The sequence below is a fragment of the Neoarius graeffei genome, chromosome 17 (genome assembly GCF_027579695.1).
Source record: "Neoarius graeffei isolate fNeoGra1 chromosome 17, fNeoGra1.pri, whole genome shotgun sequence".
Classification (NCBI taxonomy): Eukaryota; Metazoa; Chordata; class Actinopteri; order Siluriformes; family Ariidae; genus Neoarius; species Neoarius graeffei.
The window spans coordinates 56,922,978-56,939,861 of NC_083585.1; the positions used below are offsets into that span (position 1 = coordinate 56,922,978).

Here is a 16,884-nt window from a genome sequence, read left to right on the forward strand (position 1 = left end):
GTGATCTATCAGATATATTCCATTCAGCGAGCATGATATTGAGTGAGTTGAAGACAAGTAGCTGAGTAGAATATATCTGATAGACCACGGGAAAAAAAACAGCCATTATTATTATTATACATTCCTCTCGGGTGTTCAATGCGTCTTTCTCTTTCAAAATTCTCTCAAAATCTTCCGTATTTAACGAAGCAAACCTGGCGGCCATGTTTGTTTACAGATTGTCACAGTCACTCGCTAGCGCAGAAGTTTTACATCTCCGATGTGTAACGTCATGTTTTGACAACCATGCAATATCGTAAACCATCTTCAACGCTCATTTTCCATTGGGTAGAGCGACGTAATACACGTAGGATAAGCGATATGCTAACAATATTGCATGCTGTCAAAACAAATGAATGAAACCCGCTAGAAGGGACTAGAACACATGTTTTTATTCCATGGAAAAAGTGTCCTATATGTGTAATAATTTATAATCCATGATTTCAGGTTGAGGGTGTGTGCCGTGTTGCCAGCGTGAAGGTTTTGAAATTAGGAGTGTGTCTGAGTGCTGGTGCTGATATGTTCCTCATAGAGTGTGTATTGGTTTGGACTGTAAACTTAACATAAAGTGCACACACACACACACACACACACACACACACACACACACACACACACACTCTCTGACCTGACCTGCTGTGCAACAACATCTTTTTCTTTTCTTCTTGTTTCTTTTCCTTTTTTAAAATTAGAAATATAAAAACAAAACAACCAGACTAACCTTCAATGTAACAAATTTGACCACGGTCTCTACAGTTTATATTTCGTTATATTTAGGTCTCTTGTTCAGTTTACACTCGCTGGCCACTTTAATAGAAACGTGTTCTTGATTCTAATGCCGCTTTTCCACTACCAGCGCGGCTGAGTCGGGCTGAGCCGTGCGGTGCTGAATCGAGCTGATCGGGGCTGTTGGAGTTGCATTTCGACTACAACCGCGCTGAACCGTGCTGGCTGGAAGTGGGTGGACACATTGGGTGGAGTTAGCGAAAGTGGGTGGACGTCACGTAATGTCGTTAAGCAGCGCAAACAGTGACATCAGTGAGCTTTTAAGCGGTAGTCTCACGACCCGAATAGTAAACAATAAACATGGAGTCGTTAGTGTTGCTGGTCTTGGTGCTGTGGCTTGTTGTCACCGACAACGCCAACAGATACTGGCAAGAGCGTATAGATGAGGCGAGGCGCATAAGGCTTCAGAAATTCTCGTAATTCGTAATTCTTCTTCTTCCGGGTTTACGGTGTTTACAGATCCCAGCGTGCTCGCGGGGCGTGTGTGGGCATGTGAGGACACTCCTCCTCACCAATCAGTGCACAGGGGAGTGTCTGCTCATGCCCCCAGCCTCACTCGGCTCGGTTTGGCTCGCTTCAGCCCCACTCCAAAACGGTGCGAGTTTTAGGGGCTAAGCAGGGCTGAAGCGAGCCGAGTCGTGCTGTTCTTTGGTAGTCGAAACGCGAGCCGTGTCGGGCTGAAGTGAGCTGAAGCGAGCTGAAAAAGGGTAGTGGAAAAGGGCCATAAGATCCCTGTTCTTGGCTGCAGAAGTGGAACCCAATGTGTTTTTCTGTTCTGCTGTTGCATGCTGAGATGCTTTTCTGCTCACCACGGTTGTAAAGAGTTGCTATGAGTCACGATATCCTTTCTGGCCAAAAAGCTCAAACCATTCTGTCCATTTTCCTCTGACCTCTCTTATCAGCACTCGATGTTTTTTTTTTTCGCACCATTCTGTCTGTGTAAACTCTAGACGCTGTTGTGTCTGAAAACCCCAGGAGATCGGCAGTTTCTGAAATACTCAAACCAAACTCAAATCATCTGGCTCAAACCATTTTTTCTGTATTGAAAAGTTGATTAAATAGCTTAAACCCAATAAGGCAGTGGGATTAGACAAGATAAGTGCACACATGCTGAAAGATGCTGGGGACATCATTGCGCCTTTCTCTGGCCTCCATTTTCAATATCTCTGTCAGGACTGGAAGGTTCCCATCAGTATTGAAGCAAGCAAGAGTTACACCTCTTTTCAAGAAAGGTGACGAGCAAGATCCGTCTAACTACAGGCCAATTTCCATCCTGTCAGCCATTAGTAAAGTCTTTGAAAAAGCAGTACATTCTCAACTATATAACTATCTTTCTGGCAATAATCTGCTTTCTCCTAACCAGTATGGATTTAGACTTAATTCGTCAACAGTTACAGCCTTCGCTAAATTTACAGATGATATTCTTACTTCTATGGATGATGGCAAGCTCATTGGTGTTGTATTTCTCGATCTTACAAAAGCCTTCGATACTGTTAATCATTCGATCTTGCTGTCGAAGCTTAAGCAGTTGGGCGTGGTCGACTCTGCCTATTCCTGGTTCCAGCCATACATTTCTAGTCGAAGTCAAACTACTGTCTGTGGTAATGTCCATTCTGACCTTGCTAACATGCGTATTGGAGTTCCCCAAGGTTCTATCCTGGGTCCACTGTAATTCATTATCTACATCAATGACTTGCCTGATGTTCTGAGACATTGCAATGTAACTCTTTATGCAGATGACACAGTTTTATCTTCTAAGTCTCTGCGTGACATTGAATCTATGTTAAATTCTGATCTTTCTAGAGCTTGTTCTTGGCTTGAGTCTAATCAACTTACTCTTAGCATTAAGAAATCTAAGTTCATTCTAATAGGTAGCAGCCAGCGCGTAAGTAAAGTGGGTTCTGTTTCTATCTCTGTTGGCAACAATGTTCTAGAAGCTGTAACCTCATTTAGGTGTGGTTATTAATACTAACTTAAGCTGGGAAGATCATATCGATGATATAAGTTCCAAGATAAATAAGAAGTTGGGTCTTCTCAGGCGAATTAAAGCCCACTTGTCTTTAGAGGCCCGGATATTGTTTTTCAACAGCTATACAGTGGGGCAAAAAAGTATTTAGTCAGCCACCAATTGTGCAAGTTCTCCCACTTAAAAAGATGAGAGAGGCCTGTAATTTTCATCATAGGTACACTTCAACTATGAGAGACAGAATGGGGGGAAAGAATCCAGGAAATCACATTGTAGGATTTTTAATGAATTAATTGGTAAATTCCTCGGTAAAATAAGTATTTGGTCACCTACAAACAAGCAAGATTTCTGGCTCTCACAGACCTGTAACTTCTTCTTTAAGAGGCTCCTCTGTCCTCCACTCGTTACCTGTATTAATGGCACCTGTTTGAACTCGTTATCAGTATAAAAGACACCTGTCCACAACCTCAAACAGTCACACTCCAAACTCCACTATGGCCAAGACCAAAGAGCTGTCAAAGGACACCAGAAACAAAATAGTAGACCTGCACCAGGCTGGGAAGACTGAATCTGCAATAGGTAAGCAGCTTGGTGTGAAGAAATCAACTGTGGGAGCAATTATTAGAAAATGGAAGACATACAAGACCACTGATAATCTCCCTCGATCTGGGGCTCCACGCAAGATCTCACCCCGTGGGGTCAAAATGATCACAAGAACGGTGAGCAAAAATCCCAGAACCACACGGGGGGACCTAGTGAATGACCTGCAGAGAGCTGGGACCAAAGTAACAAAGGCTACCATCAGTAACACACTACGCCGCCAGGGACTCAAATCCTGCAGTGCCAGACGTGTCCCCCTGCTTAAGCCAGTACATGTCCAGGCCCGTCTGAAGTTTGCTAGAGAGCATTTGGATGATCCAGAAGAGGATTGGGAGAATGTCATATGGTCAGATGAAACCAAAATAGAACTTTTTGGTAAAAACTCAACTTGTCGTGTTTGGAGGAGAAAGAATGCTGAGTTGCATCCAAAGAACACCATACCTACTGTGAAGCATGGGGGTGGAAACATCATGCTTTGGGGCTGTTTTTCTGCAAAGGGACCAGGACGACTGATCCGTGTAAAGGAAAGAATGACTGGGGCCATGTATCGTGAGATTTTGAGTGAAAACCTCCTTCCATCAGCAAGGGCATTGAAGATGAAACGTGGCTGGGTCTTTCAGCATGACAATGATCCCAAACACACCGCCCGGGCAACGAAGGAGTGGCTTCGTAAGAAGCATTTCAAGGTCCTGGAGTGGCCTAGCCAGTCTCCAGATCTCAACCCCATAGAAAATCTTTGGAGGGAGTTGAAAGTCCGTGTTGCCCAGCGACAGCCCCAAAACATCACTGCTCTAGAGGAGATCTGCATGGAGGAATGGGCCAAAATACCAGCAACAGTGTGTGAAAACCTTGTGAAGACTTACAGAAAACGTTTGACCTCTGTCATTGCCAACAAAGGGTGTATAACAAAGTATTTAGATGAACTTTTGTTATTGACCAAATACTTATTTTCCACCATAATTTGCAAATAAATTCTTTAAAAATCAGACAATGTGATTTTCTGGGGTTTTTTTCTCATTCTGTCTCTCATAGTTGAAGTGTACCTATGATGAAAATTACAGGCCTCTCTCATCTTTTTAAGTGGGAGAACTTGCAAGTGGGAGAACTTGGGTGGGAGAACTTGGGTGACTGACTAAATACTTTTTTGCCCCGCTGTATTTTATCTATTATCGACTACGCTGACATCATATAGGGTGATGGGGGAATTCTACTCTTATGGCCCAACTTCAAGTTCTCCACAATAAAGCAGCACGTATAATCTTAGATTTACCTTTTCCTTCGTCAGGAACGGAGGCCTTAAAAAATCTTAAGTGGGTACCGCTTAGCCGAAGACGTGCCAAACATTGAGTTATTTTCATTTATAAATGCCTAAATCAGCTGTTCGGTCACAAGTTTAATATTAATTTTAATAAGGATTATCACAACTATAACACTAGATTCAACAGTAATATTCGAAAAACAGCAGTTAATACAAACTGGGGCCTGTGGACATCTACAAATTTTGCTGTAAATGACTGGAACAAATTACATAAGTCATTAAGGGAAGAGACATCATGAAGTAAATTTAAAAAAAGGTCTCAGGAATATAGTTTTTGAGTAAAATTAGTAGTGTGATATTCATTAACTCTTGAAATTGAATCTGTTCTTCTTAGTCTATTGTGCTTTAAGCCTAGGTCACAACCGGACGTACGATTTTTTTGGCCGTGCGATTTTTGGCATTTCCCAAATCACTGCGTTTTTTTTGTTCGTGGAGAAAGACGCACGTTGGCCGTAAGTTTGTCTTGCAACCTGAAAAAAACCATAAGCGCCCGTAGAGTTTGTTTGACATGACAAAGAACCTCTGCGGCCGGTCTACGGCTCGAAAATCAGCACGTCACACGCGCGCCCTCCGTGCGTTTCTTGCGTTTTTTGCACGTAGACCGGCCGTAGGAGCACGTACGGCCGGTTGTGACCGAGGCATAAGTCATCGATGTTTTTTTTTTTTTATTATTGATTTTCATCAGACCTGGTTTTTTTTTTTCTCTCAGTTCACTCATTTTTCACGGGTTGATGTAAACCACTTTATTAAATTATGTGTTTTTCATATTTTATTTTGTATTACTTTTATAGTTTATATTTAATTTCTTTGTTATTTATCATTTCGAGGACCCTTCTGTAAATCACTCTGTGACATTGGCATCCTCAATAAATATAAAAAAAACCCAAACCCAACACCCAGGCCACGGTGAAAGAAAGTCACACTTAGAGATCACAGTTTTTCCTGTTCGGATGTTTGAACATTGTGAACATTAAAGGACCCATGGCATGGTGGTTGGTTGATGCTTTAAACGGGCTCGTGGAGGCTTCCGGATGTTATATCCGCAGCCTTTCTCGAAATGAACCCTTGGCACGTAAATATAGCCTCCTGGGAGAAAGCCCCATTTCAGCGCTTTTCCCAGTGCGTCGTTTTGCTAATGAGAAGCAGGAGGCGGGGAAGGGTAGAGGGTGGGGGCGGGCCATGGGGGGAGGGGGAGGGGCTTGACCAAGCTGCGCGCACACATACTCGCTGCTATCAGCGCCTGTAGCCACGCTGCTAAGACAAAACCCCGTTCTCCCTCGGACTCCTTTCGTAAACTCAACGTGACACAGAGAACAGAGAGTGAGAGTGTTCGGAGTGGTAGTTTACGAACGTATAATACCCTAGGCTTGAACACGCACTCCATAACCAAAGAGGATAGAAGCAGCAACTACAGCAACATATCGCTTATCCAACAGAAGACATGCATTGCGGAGCAATAGTCAAACATAAGCTCATAAGTTACAGTCAATTTCCAGACTAAACTCAGTTTAACAGAGCATGCTGCATGCTCTTTAGTTTTGTAGCGCAGATTACCTGGCTAACTGCAGGAAGCGGTTAGCTGCACAGCTAATGTAGCCATTGCTAGGCTAACGCACCGATTTTAAAACATGGCAAAACGACCAGTTATACACTTACTTGTTCGGTATTTGTTGCTGATGCGGCAGGGATGCTTGGTACGGACCCAGGCTTCAGTGACAGTTGATGTGCAAAACCTGCCCTGTACTGTCCCAAGTTGTGGAAACATTCCTCAGGAAAATGCTTCCGACAAACATACACCATCTTGAGTAGACTCGATTATTGAAGTAAATAAAATTAAGCCACTGCGTCTTCAGGGGCTCTCCCGTCGGCAGTAAAAACAGACTCTTTTCTGTGTTGTCACATCCATGTACAGCGCAATTTCCATGTTTCGCTCGCTTAGGTGATGCCATGTTGTTGTGTCCTCCCTCTATGGTCTCCTCACTACAACTGGGCGGGGCAATCCATACAGTGGGTGGGAATCCAGAGGGGGGGGCGTGGGGATCATCTCCCTTGCTGACGTAGTAAAGGGAAGAGCTTATCAACGCGCCGTTTTGAAGCGCCATTCTCAAATGTTGGGCATAGTTTGGTTTACACATGATGAAATTTCTAGCCACTGGGGTGACTTAAGAAGGTCAGAGGAACTCATTTTAACGTTAACAAACCTCAGAAAGTGAAAATTTCATGCCATGGGACCTTTAACTGAAGCGCTTGACTTGTTTGTTCCTAATAAAGTGGCCAGTGTGTGTATATCTATATTCATATTACTGCTCACAGAGCAGATCTTACTGTGACAGAGCCATTATAGGAAAATAATCAACACTAGGATGGTGTGATGTGACCCGATACTCATGAACCAGCCTGAAAGTGTTCTTTTCCCAGAACAGCACATCACAAGTGTTTTATTTATCATTTTTAAAATGACACAGCGTACGTTTTTACTCGTTAAATAGTGGATAGAAAAGGCATTCGGAGTCCAGTCGAAGAGAATATTTCCTGCCGCCGGTTGAGTTAATGATGGAGCTTATTTCCATGGAGCAGAATATCAGCGAGAGGAAGACAGTGAGGTTTATAGACGAGTCCTTTATAGCTTTAATGTGAGACATAAACACAGTGTATTGTGTGCACTCTTTCTCTCTGTGTGTGTGTCAGTTTAAAATAACCAGTTCATTAATACATGTACAGTTGTGGTCAGAAGTTTACATACAGTGACATGAATGTCATCTTGGATATGAATGTCATGGCAATATTTGGGCTTTCAGTCGTTTCTTTGAACTGTTCTTTTTCTGTGGCAGAATGATTGTACAGCATACAGCTTTCATTAAAAAAGACAATAGAATTTGGTGCACAAGTTTAAATTTTCTTTGGGTTTTCTGAAATCAACACAGGGTCAAAAATATACATACAGCACACCTAATATTTGGGTAAAATGTCTCTTCGTAAGATCCACCTTGACCAAACATTTTAGTTTACCATGAACAAGCTTCTGGCAGAATTCTGGTTGGATATTTCATGACTCTTCATGGTAGAATTGGTAGAGTTCAATTAAATTTGTTTTTTTTTTTCTTGGCATGGACTCATCTTATAAGCACGGTCCATATATTTTCAATAGGGTTGAAGTCAGGACTTGTTTTAAGCTTAATGTTGGTCTGCTTTATCCTCCACAACCAGCTCTGATGCGTGTTTGGGTTCATTGTCCTGTTGTAAGTCCCAAATCGTGTTCAAGTTTCTGATGGTTTATGCTGAAGAATTTTGAGGTAGTCCTCCTTCTTCATTATTCCATCCACTTTGTGCAATGAACCAGTTCCATTGGCAGCAAAACAGCCCCAGAGCATGATGATCCTACCGCCACCACCAGCTGGTACAGTGTCAAGTCAAGTCAAGTTTATTTGTATAGCGCTTTTAACTATAAACATTGTCGCGAAGCAGCTTTACAGAATTTGAACAACTTAAAACATGAGCTAATTTTATCCCTAATCTATCCCCAATGAGCAAGCCTGTGGCGACGGTGGCAAGGAAAAACTCCCTCAGACGACATGAGGAAGAAACCTCGAGAGGAACCAGACTCAAAAGGGAACCCATCCTCATTTGGGCAACAACAGACAGCCTGACTATAATATTAACAGTTTTAACATGAGGACAGTTTCGTTGATGACAGTGTCCCTCTGTACATGGTGGTCATTGTGGCCAAACAACTCAATCTTTGTCTCATCTGACCAGAAGGCTTTTTCTTTGTCCATGTGGTCAGCTTTAAACTTTAGTTAAGCTTGAAGGTGTCAATTTTGGAGCAGGGGGTTATTTCCCGGATAGCAGCCTCTTAGTCCACGGTGATCTGAACTGTAGACAGCTTCCAGTTCATGGCAGGGCTGTGCCATGGTGGTTCCCAGGTTGTTCCTGACCATCCAAGCCAATTTCCTTTCAGCTGAGGGTGACAGTTTGGGTTTTCTTGAAGCAAAGTGGCTTGTCAAAGTGACTACACCTCACAATAACATGGATACAATTGTTTGAACTGATCTTGGAATTTGCAGTTGTTTATAAATGGATCCAAGAGACATTCTGGAGTTGTGTATATCTGCGATCCTCTTTCTCAGATCTGCACTGAGCTCCTTGGACTTTCCCATTTTACTGTGTCTTGGTCAATCCAATGAGTGCTGTAAACAAACCCTTTTTATGAAGGCACAGAGAAGCTACCAGCTGTCGTCAAACATGATCACTAACAGGAACTTAAGAGACCTCGGCCTTGGCAAGATAAGAGACATTTTGGAAGTTTCAGCACCTCTGAATTAATAATTTAAGTGAGCGTATGTAAAGTTTTGACCCTGTATGTATACTTTTGGCCATTTGTTGATTTCAGAAAACCCAAAGAAAATTAAAACTTGTGCACCAAATTATAATGTGTTTTTTTTTTTAATTAAAGATGTATGTTGTACAATCATTCTGCCACAGAAAAAGAACAGTTCAAAGAAATGACTGAAAGCCCAAATATTGCCATGATATTTATATCCAAGATGACATTCATATCACTGTATGGTATGTAAACTTCTGACCACAACTGTAGTATTTTTTCTTGGATAAGCTGAAATTCAAATGTGAAGCCGAAGCTGTTTGTTTTTCATCCTAGATGCACACGCTTTAAAAATAAAAACCCGATGATTGATGTTCCGTGCATTACTGTGGAATCATTCAAACAGAAAACATTGTGTGTGTGTGCGCGTTTATTGCACATTTTTGTTTCATACTCATAGTCATCTTGTATATGTATAAGAGATTGTAAGGCATCTTAGACCTTGTGTGTGTGTCCTGTGTTTACTGACAGAATCTCAAACAGTTCCAGCTCTGTGCATCTTCTGTAAATGTTCGAGGAGAGAGTCACTGTGGAGCCGTTTCATGGGATTCTTTATGATCTTCTCAGTGTTTGGGACCCCAAAGAGCTTTTGCTTTGTGCACTCGCTTTGTGTTTGGTTTATTGTTGCTCTTCGTGCGTTTTGTAGAGCGCTAGGCCGAGCAGCGATGCTGTCCATTAGCACAGCGAGGGGCAGGAAATGAGCTTCTCCTCCATCTTTCCCTTTATCGACTTCCCTTAGGGCCCTCCGCTCACCACACTGCTTTTAGCTAATCACTCACACACTGACAGTTTGCCGTGTGTGTGTGTGTATATATATATATATATATATATATATATATATATATATATATATATATAAAATGTGTGTGCGCGCGCATGCATGCACTTCCTGCCGCTATTTATTTCTACCCCTGCTCCAAAGGAGGGGGGTAGACTGGTTTACCTCTGTCTGTCTGTCCGTCCATCCATATCTCCGTCTGTCTGAAACACCCTTTTTTCTCAGCAACTACAAATCAGTAGCCACTTGGTACCAAACTTCAGCTTGGGGTTCTATACCGTGTATCATAGATGCATGCTGCATTCATGTGCTATGGGAAGATGATATTTTCCAGTTGGGAAGTGGTATTTACCAGTGTGTTGTGTTCACATGCTTTTGTTGTTGTTGACAAATTAAAGATGGTGGACCAGATTCAAGTTAGCAATAGTTAGTTAGCTATGGTTAGCAATAGCGTCTGCTCTGGATAGGTAAAAACAAACCATAACAACACATTTTTAAAGGAAACGGATTTCTAACGTATTATATTACACTTGTTAATGACGCAACATTGCATAGACACAAAAAACTACCCACTAGTACTAGTAAAAAAAACTTTAGTAGCGTACAGTGCTTAACATTCAAGTGTCTTGTACCGCTCGCTGCCATGTTGAAAAGGTTAAAGTTCATCTCATCTCGGCAACTCGTGTATCAAAATTTTCTACGAGTTGCCCAGTGGAAAATACCACAAGAGGGGGTGTTCATGTGTGCTTCCCATGTCGGCGTTTGGTATTTACCATAATTCCCATAGCACATGAACGCAGCGTTACATAGAAGACTAGATGCCTCGTCCCCGTTGCCCGTCAACGAAGTCGAACGTCCGCACATGGCGGCCATCTTACCTCAGACAGCTGGCTTACCCATTACATTGTGTTGGTAGCGATATGTACTTTTCAGATGACCTTAACTTCCTCAAATTTCAATCGATATTCAAACGGTTTGGTTTGTTATATAAAAAAAACAAACGGAAGTATGTATTTATGATATTAATGATGAATAATCATTTTATGTTTTAAAAAAAATACATGCTGAAATTCCTATGCTGTGAGAAGCCGAACACTGCATACTTATGGATAACTGCGGCCTTCAGACAAATAACCATACAATTTATTTCCAATTTTTAGTGAAAATATTTTTACATGTGATAGGGCTGTAGGGGAAGCTAAAGTTAAATAAACAGCTTACTCACTTCTGAAACTTCAGAAATACTTCATCCACCTCAAAAACCTAATGCACTCACAGCATAGCATAATAACAAATGTAAACTCGCATCATAGCATAATAACAAATGCAAACTCACATCATAGCATAATAACAAATGCAAACTCACATCATAGCATAATAACAAATGCACTGCCCGAGTAAGTAATAGTATAAAACAGTGACAGCGACTCACGGTAGTTTGTGACAAAAAAAGCATTTAATTACCGTATTTTCCGGACTATACGTCGCTCCGGAGTTTAAGTCGCATCAGCCAAAAAATGCATTATGAAGACGAAAAAAACATATATACGTCGCACTTTTTTGAAGGGTTATTCTATCCATAGAATCTGTGATTGTATCTGATAAGCGGCGCGTGGTTACTGCGCGACTGCATTGTTTATTTAATAAACGAACAGCTGAGCAGTGATAACGCGCCCTTTGCCCTGTAAGTAGCCTAGTCTGATTATTTTAAATATCTACTACTATCTTTAATACTATCACTATCGTTATTACTAATAGCCTATATTATTATTATAACTAATATTAGTAGCCTATTACTGATCCATTAATCAGTTTGCTTTTAGAATATTTTTACCAGTAGGGCTTATTATCGCCCCATGGCTCTTTCATCTGTGTTATTAAAGCTGTAGTCATCATCGAGGAGAGTCATTCTTCATTTTTGTCGAATTTTATTTCATCAAATCAGAGGTCAAGTAGGCTATAGGTATATCATCTCCAAAGACAGGTACGGTAGTAAAAACAACCGTCTAGTGAAAAAAAACAACAACAACCGCTTTTAAATCCCCTGCTTAAATCCTTAAAATGAGTCATTTAACTCATGTCTTGTGTGATCTGATCTCCAATGGTGAAATAAACCGGTTGTGATGAGTACAGTCTGTTATTTTAGAAGATAAATGTAATATATAATTTAATATATAGACTAATAAAAATTAATATTTTATAATATAATATCACGACATATGCTATGTCAGTCTGTAACTGTCACTAAAGCGTTTTCTAAGATCATAATGTCTGATATTATTATTATTATTATTATTATTTTACACACACAATAAGCGTATGTGCGTAAAGTTATAGTAAACCATCCCCCGCCTTTTTTTTTTTTTGAGTCGCCGGACCCACCCACCTCCTGCGTTCCGGGACCTCCCACTTCACAAATTAAGCACTGCCTAAAATCACTACATAACTTATTTAAATAACTATAGGCCTATCATTAATAATAAAACACAGGTCAATCAAGTTTATCAAGCTGGCGATTTCACTCCAAATCAGCAAATCCATTGAATTCCTCGTCCTCGGTGTCGCTTCTGAACAACTCTGCCTCCAGCGGCAGATGAAGCGCCGTTTCCTCTTCTTCTGCGTGGCTGTCGTCAGACTCAGCATCAGCTCCAGTTATTCCGCGGTGAAAAAAACCAAACATATATACGTCGCACCGGAGTATAAGTCGCATGGCCAGCCGAACCATGAAAAAAAGTGCGACTTATAGTCCGAAAAATACGGTAATCACATGTGGTTATACTTCCAAGGATAAAAAGATATCTTTACATTTACAAAAAGAACGTTGAAAGCTGATTATCATGTCAAAGTCAATATATGTTAGCACAGAAGATTGAAATTTCATTTGACTAGGCTCCAATGTGCAGTTAAAATAAAACTAAACATACTGATATAAACATCTACAATTAAAACACACACAGACACACACATCGTCTTGTCATCAAAGTCAGTACTTTGATTTCCTCTAGAAATCATAATGCAAGTTGTTTTAAATTAACCAACCCGGAAATGAAAACCATGTGCAGGTGCAACTTCAGTTATTGAAAATATTATCTCATGACCTTCCATGTAAAATTACTTGGTGCTACGAGCTAGCCTAGCATGAAACACAACTTTGACAAAGCTGCAGTAAGTCGTTTTTGAAGAGAAAAGGTACGATTTTAGCATGTTCAAGCACCCAGAATTACAACCACATTAATAATGTTTTAAGAAATCAAACCATTTGTATATACGTCAAAATTTCAGCGAGATAAGAGTATAAACATTTAAGCATCTCAATGGTCTTACTTCAGTGTACCGCAAATTCTGTGGAAAAGCTTGCCTGTGGTAAGATGGCCGCCCTGTGCGGACGTTCTGGAATACGCGGTGAGGCATCTAGTCTTCAATGTATATCTATGCAGGCCCGGCGCCAGGAACAGTTTACTAAGGGGGCAATTAGAAATCGCAAGGGGGCAAATATTTTTTCATATAGTGTGTAGTAGTGATGGCGGTCTGACAACGTGTTTCAAACAATTAACTGCGCCAACCACAAAACCACGGCCCCGAAGGTTGCTTTAGTCCGAGAAAATCATGTGGCATATTACCAGGGCAGTTGCGCTTTATCAACTCCCGTGCCCACCTGCAAACCCTCCCCTCTAATTTTCTCACAGACACGCGTTACAACCGGAAAGATGCCAAACATAAAACAACACATACAAACCTACAGGCAAGTCCTTTACATTTAAAATACATACAAATAGCTCCGCGGCATGAAGACAAAACGTCAATGCAAGTCTAAGGTACTTGGCTCGGCGGCCAAAATCATAATTTAAAAAAAAATCAACAGACCCCGCGGCTGCACCAGTAATAGCCTTCCTGACTCGCACCGAGTCAACGCTAACCACTTAATCCGCGATCCCAGTTTAGGCGTGTGGGGACAAAACACTCTGAAGTGATGAATTTTCACCCCCGCTGCATGGGGGGTGACGTCAACGACACACATTCTTACGCTATTTGCGCACAAAGCGGACCATATATGAACACATACACCAACATAAACGGAGATAAACTTAGCCTACAAAGAAAGAAAATGGATTCACAATATTGTGCTTGAATTCGTTTAATTCGGAAGGGGAAAGACTACTCCTGCAAACTGACTGCATATTACAGGATATTGCAGAGACAGTGCACTTGTAAGTGTAGACTACATGTAAAACCCCCGCCCGCCCGCACGACCCCGCCCCTTGTCCTTATCACAGGTCTGTGTGCGCGCGGCTGTGTCAGCATTTCACACACACACCCACAATAACTAGTCCCCAGTAGTTAGGATTGATACATATGTCTAAAACAGGGTTAATATTAAATTCAGGCTTTTTGAAATAATCCTACCTTAATACAGTTGAATTCTACGATTGCAACGTAAAAATCATAACAACCAATCAGATTTGTTCTACCGTGCCAGTTTTAGTAGTGATTTATGTGAAATGTATTTTTGTGCAATGCGCAACCACTTAATATTTCGTATTTGAAAATGCAAATAATTAATACGTCTATAATACATTATATTTTCATAAGAAAACAATTAAGTGATCTGAGTCTCCGTTGAGGGGGCGGGGCTGTAGCCACGAGGGGGCGACGCCCCCTTTCGCCCCCCCATGGCGCCGGGCCTGTATCTATGCCGTGTATACCGTTTTCAGGTCAGTCACACGTCGACTTCCTGTTTACCGACAGTGTATTTACAAAACATATATAGCGTGGATTTCCAAAATTTTCCTCACACTTTTCTCAGCAACTACAAATCACACCTGCTTGATATTTGGTATCGAGCTTCAGCTTGGGCTTCTATACCGTGTGTACCATTTTTAGGTCTGTCGCACATCGACTTCCTGTTTACCGACAGTGTATTTACAAAACATATATAGCGTGGATTTCCAAAATTTTCCTCACACTTTTCTCAGCAACTACAAATCACACCTGCTTGATATTTGGTATCGAGCTTCAGCTTGGGCTTCTATACCGTGTGTACCATTTTTAGGTCTGTCGCACATCGACTTCCTGTTTACCGACTGAATGTATTTACGAAACGTATAACGTGGATTTTGACGCTATTTCAAGAAGCAAAATGCTATTTCAGAATGACAGTTTCCCAGGATGCTGTTTGAAATCCCTGAGGAGAGACACTGCTCTTTACTTACTCGTTTCAGGGATAATTATTTGTTGAAGTCAACATTCATAATAAGTGTCTTATTCCTTCAATCGCTTGCATTCTGATCTAAGCGAGAGCGGCGGGGGGATACGTAAGGGAGCAGGAGCTCAGAGTTGATCTTGTTTAAGAGCTGTGTTCTTCCTTAATGAAGCTCCTAATGTAGCTACGTAGTGACGGAGTTGATGCAGAGCGACCTCCATAAGATCATCGTGTCTCCACAGCCCCTCAGCTCCGACCATGTCAAAGTCTTTCTCTACCAGATCCTTCGAGGTAAGAAACACACACACACACACACCAGCTCACATTTGTCCGGGTCACAGTCAGACACACCCACAGTCACTCCCCAAATTGAGACTTTCTCTTCCAAAGAGCCAAAGAGGACTCATAAATAATTCATCTGGATTGAAACATACGGTATGACAGATTCTTAAAGCTACAGGATTGGGGAAGTTCACCCACTGGGATAAAATTGCTCTTGGAATTTACTTGCATAAGAACATTTCGTATAACGTGGGCCGTGCGATGCTGTTTGCACAATCAGAGGTGCCGATTTGTACAGTTTAACCTGAAGATTTACAATTTTTCGTTCACCCCGTGAGACAGCGAAATGGGAGACACCAACACTAAAAGCGAATAAAACTTGTCCAGCAGAAAAGCCAGTTCAGTAAAAGAAGTGACTCGATTTGGTGCAAGTTGTTTCAGGTATGTACATCGGTCTTGTGAGCCAAAAAAAGAAAACTAGGTGTGACTGATTTTTTTTAATCTGTAAAAAAAAAAAAAGGACAAGCTGGTAATTAGTTGATAATTAACCGTCATGCCAGACTTTTTGTCTTGTTATTTGCTTACTGTTACATCCTGCATATCGAAGGAAAAAAATGGTGGATCACATATGAAAGATATCGATGATAATTTATTTGTATATTGATGTGATGTTGATGCACATGTGACCAGAAAGCCTTTGAATCTTGATCAAGATATATATTTAACAGTTATTCCACGTCGTACATGAGCTGATAGCCGATGAGGCACGTAGCACCGAGTCGGCTCTAATCCATGTACGACAAGATTGAGTGGAATAACTGTTTTATTCTCTCCACATTCACTGGATTTTGAGAAACCAAGCATATTTATTTATTTATTTATTTATTTATTTCTCATCTCATCTCATCTCATCTCATTATCTGCAGCCGCTTTATCCTGTTCTACAGGGTCGCAGGCAAGCTGGAGCCTATCCCAGCTGACTACGGGCGAAAGGCAGGGTACACCCTGGACAAGTCGCCAGGTCATCACAGGGCTGACACATAGACACAGACAACCATTCACACTCACATTCACACCTACGGTCAATTTAGAGTCACCAGTTAACCTAACCTGCATGTCTTTGGACTGTGGGGGAAACCGGAGCACCCGGAGGAAACCCATGCGGACACGGGGAGAACATGCAAACTCCGCACAGAAAGGCCTTCGCCGGCCACGGGGCTCGAACCCGGACCTTCTTGCTGTGAGGCGACAGCGCTAACCACTACACCACCGTGCCGCCTATAATAATAATAATAATAATAATTCTTGAAAAATTTTTAAAAAGCATATGTTCTTACCATCAAATACTTTTATTCCATATTTTGTTGCTTTTTTTGCGGGAGTTTTGTTTTCAAGGAGAGTTTTTATTTCGTCCTTGTTTGGTTCAGCAACAAGTGCCACCATTTTGTTTTTCTCTACTGACAGTATAGATGACTTGCAACCATGTGATCAAAATGTGCTACGTCATGAGCGTTCACCATGATGGCGGATAAAC

The 16,884-nt window shown here is 41.4% G+C and overlaps 1 protein-coding gene across 1 annotated transcript in view; it reads left to right on the forward strand.

The window, feature by feature from the left end:
• nlk2 (nemo-like kinase, type 2) overlaps positions 1 to 16,884 on the forward strand; it is a 269,767-nt gene that overhangs the window by 161,469 nt on the left and 91,414 nt on the right. The window contains exon 4 of the mRNA XM_060897765.1: positions 15,253 to 15,359. Coding sequence (XP_060753748.1) covers positions 15,253 to 15,359 — 107 coding nt within the window. The remainder of the gene's footprint in view (positions 1 to 15,252; positions 15,360 to 16,884) is intronic.